This window comes from Gobio gobio (assembly GCF_949357685.1).
Source record: "Gobio gobio genome assembly, chromosome: 17".
NCBI lineage: Eukaryota > Metazoa > Chordata > Actinopteri > Cypriniformes > Gobionidae > Gobio > Gobio gobio.
This window is the reverse complement of record NC_137110.1, coordinates 50799240-50808921: the sequence shown is the minus strand read 5'-3', so window position 1 is coordinate 50808921 and position 9682 is coordinate 50799240. Positions and strand designations below refer to the sequence as shown.

General features: G+C 37.0%; 1 protein-coding gene across 1 annotated transcript in view; it reads right to left on the bottom strand.

Moving 5' to 3' along the window:
* Nucleotides 1-2295: 2295 nt before the first annotated feature.
* Nucleotides 2296-9682, bottom strand: part of igsf8 (immunoglobulin superfamily, member 8) — a 28881-nt gene continuing 21494 nt past the window's right edge. Inside the window, exons 5-6 of the mRNA XM_079840161.1 lie at nt 7652-8077; nt 2296-3279 (exon numbers count right to left, since the gene is read on the bottom strand). Of these exons, the coding sequence (XP_079696287.1) occupies nt 3146-3279; nt 7652-8077 (560 nt within the window). The 3' untranslated portion in view covers nt 2296-3145. The remainder of the gene's footprint in view (nt 3280-7651; nt 8078-9682) is intronic.

Here is a 9682-nt window from a genome sequence, read left to right as displayed (position 1 = left end):
CTGTACCTTATGATCAAACTGTTTTTCCTTAGCATCTAAAGACTCCTAAATCAAGATACATTAACTTCAGTTGTGGTGAAGTTGGGAAGTAAGACAGACAAATGTCTGTCTTACAAAATATGGCAAAATATGAAGCTTTGTTTTTTTGTGAAATTCGTCAAAATGAAGTTTAAGACTAAAACAAGAAATGTCAGCCAATGGGTTCAGAAAAATCTGCTTAATTTAGAAGCTTTGACAGATATTTGTTGTTGTTTTAAGCGTAAACTCACTTAATTACAAATTTTAAGACTTAATTTTACATTTGCATCTCAAGTAAATTTATCTTTATTTAAACTTGTTTAGTTTGTATTGGAAAACAGGACAAAATTATGAATAATATAATTTTTTTTCAATGCATGCAGCATTTAATGCCATGATGACTATGAATTTAAGACAATTTTAAGGCCTTAATTTGAGTTTAATGCTATTTCATGCATTCTGACTTATTTACACTGTTGAAGAGTTGATTCTCATGATAAACATGGACAAAATATATGACGAATGACGGAGTATTTCTGTGCCAAACACGAGTTTCAGGAAGTTTTTTTTGAGTAATGCCCTGTTTAACTTAATAAAGGGCGACACACACGAGTTTCAGGAAGTTTTTTTTGAGTAATGCCCTGTTTAACTTAATAAAGGGCGACACACACACACACACACACACACACACACACACACACACACACACACACACACACACACACACACACACACACACACACACACACACACACACACACACACACACACACACACACACACACACACACACACACACACACACACACACACACACACACACACACACACACACACACACACACACACACACACACACACACACACACACACACACACACACACACACACACACACACACACACACACACACGTTAAGGGAACAGTTAAGGGAACAGTGGATGCAGTTTGTGTTTCCGGAGTTCTGCAAGTGTGTGTTTGTTCCCAGGCGTGAGTGAAAGTGTTTTTTTGACAATTGGTGCATAAGTGCATATAATATTGTGAACAACAACGTATAGAGAATCGAGAGTTATACTGATGTGTGTGTGCGTGTGTGTGTGTGTGTGTGACTCTTTAGCTCCGCCCACTGCACGCCAGAAAGAATGGGTTCAGTGTTTCTGTCTTTTATAAATCTGATAAACTAAAGACTCTTGGGAGATATGAAGGATCAACACTACTCTAGAGATACTCCAGATTAACACCAGACTGGCAGAAACTGTGTGTGTTATGACCCTTTAAAGTTCACTTATGGAACAGCACAATATTTCATCCCGGAAACACAACTTCAAGACTTTATTTCATTGCTGAAGTCATTAAAGATGGACACCTGTTTTGCAGAATGACCCAGATGCACAAAACAGTACAATTATAGCAACGCCGAACCGAGGTTTAACATTAGGATGATTTGCAGATATACAAGATTTGGTCCATGTCTCACTTTGGTCCTGTAAGTGCAGAAATCCTGGCAGATGTTACTACTAAACAGCCTCTCGGCTCAAAGCCCGAGCTCATTTCATCCTCTCAGTTCAGCGTCTTAAGGTAAAGTGGTTTGGTTTTATTTGATTATTTTTTTAGGTACCATTGTAAACTGCTAATGTGAACTCCTCGTAGCTTATTCGGCTTTGTGTTACACATATTACTCGTATTCAGGTGAATTTCACAAACATGGCAAGAAATGTCTGGGGCGTATTTCATATTTCACCCCAAAAAAATATTTTTTTAAAGATTTTCCTGCATGTTATTAAGATTTTCTTCACATTATGTAAACACTTTTTAATGCAATTTTTTTAATTACAAAATAATATTTTATATTTTCTTAAATACAATTATAGATTTTTTAGTACAATCACAATTGTATGTATTAAAAGAAAATTATGATAAAAAAAAAAAAAGGATCACATTGTCTAGACCAGAAATGAAAAAGAAATTTGGCATATAGGTTGTAAATTTGTTTAAATTTTTTTGTTTTATATTTGTTTAATTTCCATTAAAATATTATGCAAATGAAAAAAATATATATATATGTTTTCGGCCATAGGATTTTTTTTAGTTTTAAGTACAACAATCACCACAATTGTAGTACTAAATTTATGGGGGGAAAACAAAAATAATAATAATAATAATAATAAAAAACTATCAAAAATAAATAATAAATGTCAATAAAAAACAAGGTCCAGACCAGAAATGAAAACGAGAAATTTGGCATGTAGGTTGTAAATTTTTGTTTTATATTTGTTTAATTTCCATTAAAATATTATGCAAACTGTGGGAGGAAAAAATAAATAAATATGTGTTTGTTTTCGGCCATAGGATTTTTGTTTTTTGTTTTTAGTACAACAATCACCACAATTGTTGTCCTAAATGTATGGGGGGAAAAATATAAAATTAATAATAATAATTAAAATAATAAATCAAAATGTCCAGAGCAGAAATTTGGAATGAGACAAAATGAGAAATTTGGTATACATGTTGTAAATTTGTTTTATATTTGTTTAATTTCCATGAAATATTACGGAAATTGTGCAAAAAAATATTCTTTTTTGAGTTAAAATATGACCCGGACATTTCTTAATTTTGTCAAACTGACCGTTCACAATGTAGAACAGAAGAATAAACGACCTATAAAAACACGTCACTGTGAAACAAACGTGCACGAGGGAGGAATTCACTCCCATGTGACTGGAACGCCGTTTATTAATGCATTTCACACACTTTTTGAATACAAAAAGTGAAAAGGTGAAAAACTATGGCATGCCATGAGAGTATTTGACACTAACAGCTAACACTGAGTTATGAGCACACATCAGCGAGTGATTTCAGTGGGTTATTATTAGTGCTTCTGCTAGTTCTCCAAAACACAACTGCATTTAGCTTCTAGTTTAGACCGAGGGGGTGGTTTAGATCCGCCTTTCATTCAGATCACGATGTTCATGCGTTTGTGTGTGTGCAACTGTTCCCATCCACCTATGGATTAATGTATCGTGACCATCCAGCACATTTTCCATTTCCAATTGTGAGTGGGCATCACGTCTGCCAAAATAAACCCAATGTTCTCAGGGTTTTTCCATGAACGTCTCTGTCTTACTTCCTACTTCCTGATGCGAGTGCGCTGCTTAGCCAGTCTCTTCATGAAGCAGCAAGTCACCGTCGCAATAATCAACACGCCCACAAACAGAGAAGAAGACACGCCCACCACCAGCGGGATGAGCAGCAGGTCAGCAACTGCGGAGAAAACACAGCAAACACAGTCAATAATGAGCCTCAGATCAACACCAGTGCTGTCTTTGGTGTTGCCACAGTTACTTTGAAAAAGTAACTTAGTTACTTTACAGATTACTTGATTTTAAAAGTAACTTAGTTACTTTACAGATTACTTGATTTTAAAAGTAACTTAGTTACTTTACAGTAGGGATGCAACAATACAGTTAGTCCACGGTTCAATACATACCTCGGTTTTTAACCACGGTTTTCGGTTCGGTTCTGATGGCTTGTCACATACATTTTTTGTTATTCTATTCTTAGGCGACAGGAACAGTAAGGAAAAAAAATACTATTTTTTATTGCAATACTCTTTCTTTATTTTACTTAAAATAATTGAAAAATCTTACTTACACTTAAAACTTTACTTAAAAAAAAACCTTGTACACATTCCTAGTGTATTGTATAATATATATATATATAAAGATTGACACTGGCAGCTCAGAGCTGTACAGCTGCATTTAAGTATGAAATTGAATTAATAAATGCAATAATAAAACACTACATAGACTTCACTATAAAATATACATTGATTCTTTTTAAAGCTACTGAATTAGTTTTTTTCAGTCAAGAGCAGTGACTGATTTTCTCTTTGTCTTTTGTTGTTGTATTAACATTAAAGGGATAGTTCACTCAAAAATGAAAATTCTGTCACCGAGAAATTAATACAGGTTTGGAACAATATTAGAGTGAGTAAATAATGACTAGAATTTTAGAGGTGAACTGTCCCTTTAAGGACGGCGTGTTCACTATAGGCTGCGCGGCTGTCAATTTAAGACCTCCGTTCATCTAATATACTGACACACGCGATTTTACTTTCACTTTAGACATAACCGACTGTGTTTATATAAACCTTGTGTGTATTTGACAGTATTAGCGCAGTAAGACGACTATTTAGTCCAGTAATCACGTGTTTGACAGGCTTTTAGTGCGCGCGCTCTGAAAAGCGCATGTTAAAACCGCGCACGCGAATGAGCCGGCAAGGCTTTAAAACGCATTCAAAGAATGAACTTTCATGATTGTGAATAACTACAGTGTTCCGTGAGTATAACTCCACCACTATCGTGTGATGTGAATGTATGTCGCGTTGTTCAGTATTGAGATGGAGGGAGGCAATTGATAGAATTTGTAGAAAAATAATTAATTCAATGCAAAACCGAAAAACCGCAATTCACAAGCGCGTATTGAACCGTGAATGCCGTACCGAATGGTTCAATATTATATTGAGAATTGTGGCATCCCTACTTTACAGATTACTTGATTTTAAAAGTAACTAAGTTAGATTACAAGTTACTTTATTAGTTACATTCATCAGTTGCCGACAACACCTCTGCAGCCTCAACATTAAAATGACAACCGTTTTTGCCAACACTTTATTGGAAAGTGCATTTTTAACAGTAACGTCAACAATGTATCTCCTGAAATTGTATATCCAAAAAAAATATTTTGACTAATTTTATAAAATCTAAACATGTTAATGAAAAGGTACAAATTGCTTTGTGTTCTTATTAAATACATTTATGAAAAACAATTTATATTTAATTTATATTTATATATGAATGTAAATAATTATATGGGCGTACACAAATAATATAAAATTACAAGATTTATAGTTTATTGTAAACGTAATGTGCAGCTCTGTAAAGGGACAACAATTATATGATCGATACGTGAGAACAATATATGTTTTAATAATCTTTAAGTGCACAAAACTATGAAAATATATGAAACGCTTCAAAACAGAGCGGCAACAAAGCCGGCTAAAGGCATAAAGAGAAGAGATGTTGAGCCCACAAATCCTAGTCTACTATGTAGCCTATATCGGTCCAAACATTCACTGATTATTTGTTTCTTCACAGTTTTAAATTCCGGTTATTGTGCGTGTGATGCTAATTAATAGTCCTTGTGTTGTCACCTGAGTAGCGAGCACAACATAGAGTAACAGTTACTGGCATCACTGTTGGTGAACATGAATTTATTATGCCAAGGATAATTTTTATTTATTTATTAACACTAGAACCGCCAGAGGTCGCTGTATACCTAAAACCGCCGGCGGGTAAAATTTACCCATGCAGATTATCACTGTATTGATACGGCTAAAAAACGTAATATGTCACTGTATTATGCCACTGTCTTCACAAAGTAATGTATAGAGTCATGAAATGATTATTTTTAGTCATCAACTATGTTTTTGTCCTGTTGTTTTATGCAGTTACACTAATCACTTTTTGTTGACTATAGGCTAAACCAACCTGCAATGACGACGAGAATTAGATGGAAATAAATACATATTTGGGTGGTGTAATATTATAATAAAATGTCATTAATCCCATATTAAGATAACCCATGTTACTTAAATCACTAAAATACCCTAAATAGACAATGAAGAGCAATAATAATATAATAATAATAAATGACAGCTTACGATAAGGATAACATACGAATTCAAGCGCACAGTTTGACCTAATTAATTATTCATTTGTATAGTTATATCATTTATAATTTGAAAAAGAGAACAACAGCAATAAACTTTGGATAATCATGAAAATTGTTTTATTCATTCCATCATATCGGATTTTTTTTTCTAGGAAACGGGCAGACTTGAATAAATAGCAACACAGTAGCAAACAATACTCAATACAAAATTGCAAAACAAAATGTATAATTAATCCATAATTTATAAATAACATCTTTATTTGACCGTGCGTTGTGTTTACAGTAAGACGACGCGTTGCTCAAACACAGCGCGAAAATAGAGGAATTATATAGGGGTAAATTTGACTATATTATAGTATATATTCACCTCATATCAGACGAATGCTTCAGCTCTGCAGACCGCCATCACTTCCCGTGTATGAGGTCAAAATTCAGGCCGGGTCATAGATATATATACATAGATTCCTCATTCAAGCGATCCACGCCATGATCCACGCAGGCACTAATGAGGTATCTATGAATATATCTGTGACCCGCTGAAGCGTTTGTCTGATATGAGGTGATATATTTGCATAAATACCGTTGGGTTTCTCGCAGAAACCAATCGTTTCGTGTCTTAAGATATCAATGTGTCTTCACGAGCCGCAGGGTTTAATTTGACGTTGTCTGTCCATGTTTTTTTTACTCTAATAGAATTAGACCCCATTGACAAGCATTATGAGTGACACACAGCAACGGTTGGAGTTAAAAATCTTCATTTGTGTTCTACTAAAGAAACGAAGACACCTATCTTGGATGCCTTAGGGGTAAGCAGAAAAACATCACTTTTTTTTTTTTTTGGGTGAACTATCCCTTTAAATGTTTATATTTCAAAAACCTAATTGGAGTAGAAATATGATTATGTAATTGTAAAGTTAATATTATAACTTTATTATTATTTATATATATATATATATATATAAAAAAAACAGTGTCATTTAAGTGTTTGTATACAAATCTGTTAATTTTTACCTTCAATATTAGTAGGTTAATGTAGTATCAACTGACTCTCATAGTTTACAACATTAGTTTAGAAATTAATTTTCCGTAAGAAAAATTTCCATGTATTATACCCAAGCGGCTCCTCCCGCAGTTTCTCTTGAAGCCAATACGGAAGTGCCTCAAACTGCAGTTCATCGACTGGCCGCTAGGGACAGGATCCAGAAGGAGCAGAATCTTATTGAGCCCCATGTTAAAATGGCCAACTTTAGAGCAGAATAAAACATGTTTACAGCCTGGTACAAATTGTGGTTTTGGTCTATACGGCTCATTTTGCCCTTCATGACGACTGTGAGGGGGGTGAATTTTGTTATAACTCATTCGTTTACATTATATAAAGCCTTAAAGTTCTGCATAATTAAGGGCGTGGCCACTTCGAGTGACAGGTGGATAGCCATTTATCTGCTGTCTGTTAGTCATCGCGTCACTTAAGCTCCGCCCACGTCCCGCCTTTTTGCCCATTTTCTGTTATCCTGGAGTGACGCGCTGCCAAGATGGCGACGGCCATCTCGTCCATACTTCAGAACGGCTCATCAGAATCCTATGGGTGAAGCCACGGACACTACGTCCATATTTTTTTACAGTCTATGATTATACCTGATACATATCCAAAATAATCGATATTGAATTGAATCGAAAATCGAATCGAAATAGAATCGAATTGTGAAATTGGTGTCAATACCCAGCCCTAGTCGATATATATAGAGATGTATCTTTAAGTGGTCTGACCTACTTTTGATTTATTTGTACAAGCTTTAAACAGTAAATTCCATTTTTATGAATGGATTCTGCAATTTCCTCCATGTTTTCATTATCACAGAATGTTATTCCGGTATAGAAACCGGTCTGAGCTGGAACTCACCGCGTGCGTACAGGTACAGGTGTGCGGTCGCGGACTCTGCTCTCGCACCTGTACTGTACCATCCGCCCCGCGGATCCTGCGCCCAAACCTCCACCTGACACTGATAGTGTCCCTGATCCTCGTCGCCGGCCGAGAAGATCCTCAACCGGTAGCGAGCGGCGGACACGCGGTCGACGCTCAGCTCGCTGCTGTTGCTGTAGATGCGCGCCAGCCCGTCGTAGGTCAGGGCTGCGATGAGGCGACCTTTGCCCTCCTCAGAGAACGTGACGTCTTTCCTCGCCGGTTCCTCCGGCTTCTGGAGCCACTGCACCTCCACTTGAGAAGCGGCCGTGGTTTCCACGGAGACGCTGCAGATCAGGGCGACCGTACTGCCTCGCCTCAGGAGCGGACGCCGCGGTAAATCAATGCTGGCGGACACACGCACATCTGAACACAAACACTGCATTAATAAACTCCCAGCAAGATGAATAAACACTTATTTATTAAAGGGTTAGTTCACCCAAAAATGAAAATTCTGTCATTAATGACTTCCCCTCATGTGGTTGGACACCCGTCAGACCTCCGTTCATCTTCAGACACAAATGAAGATATTTTAGTGTAAATCTGATGCTCTGAAAGGCCTCCATTGGCTCAATGCACTTTACACTCTCAAGACCCTTAAAAGACACTAAAGACGTCGTTACAAAGTCCATCTCACTACAGCGGCTCTACAATAACTTTATGGAGTGACGAGAATAGTTTTTGTGCACAAAAAAACCCTAAATAACGACTTATATAGTGATGACGATTTCAAAACAAGGCATCATGAAGCTTCGAAGCGTTATGAATCAGTGAGTCGATTCATGATTCGGATCGCGTGTCAAACCGCCAAACTGCTGAAATTTGGCGATCCAAACCGCTGATTCGACTCACTGATTCATAACGCTTCAAACCGCTAAATCGACTCACTGATTCATAACGCTCCAAACTGCTGAATCGACTCACTGATTCATAACGCTTCAAACCGCTGAATCGACTCACTGATTCATAACGCTTCAAACTGCTGAAATTTGGCGATCCAAACCGCTGATTCGACTCACTGATTCATAACGCTTCAAACCGCTAAATCGACTCACTGATTCATAACGCTCCAAACTGCTGAATCGACTCACTGATTCATAACGCTCCAAACCGCTGAATCGACTCACTGATTGATAACGCTTCAAACCGCTGAATCGACTCACTGATTCATAACGCTTCAAACCGCTGAATCGACTCACTGATTCATAATGCTTCAAACCGCTGAATCGACTCACTGATTCATAACGTTTCAAACCGCTGAATCGACTCACTGATTCATAACGCTTCAAACCGCTGAATCGACTCACTGATTCATAACGCTTCAAACCGCTGAATCGACTCACTGATTCATAACGCTTCAAACCGCTGAATCGACTCACTGATTCATAACGCTTCAAACCGCTGAATCGACTCACTGATTCATAACGCTTCAAACTACTGAATCGACTCACTGATTCATAACGCTTCAAACCGCTGAATCGACTCACTGATTCATAACGCTTCAAACCGCTGAATCGACTCACTGATTCATAACGCTTCAAACCGCTGAATCGACTCACTGATTCATAACGCTTCAAACCGCTGATTCGACTCACTGATTCATAACGCTTCGAAGCTTCATGATGCCGTGTTTTGAAATCGTCATCACTATATAAGTCGTTATTTAGGGTTTTTTTGTGCACAAAAACTATTGTCGCCGATTCATAAAGTTATTGTAGAGCCGCTGTAGTGAGATGGACTTTGTAACTTTAGTCTTTAGTGTCTTTTAAGGGTCTTGAGAGTGTAAAGTGCATTGAGCCAATGGAGGCCTTTCAGAGCATCAGATTTACACTAAAATATCTTCATTTGTGTCTGAAGATGAACGGGGAGGTCTGACGGGTGTCCAACCACATGAGGGGAAGTAATCAATGACAGAATTTACATTTTTGGGTGAACTAACCCTTTAAATCATTGATTTATTTGTATTTTGTT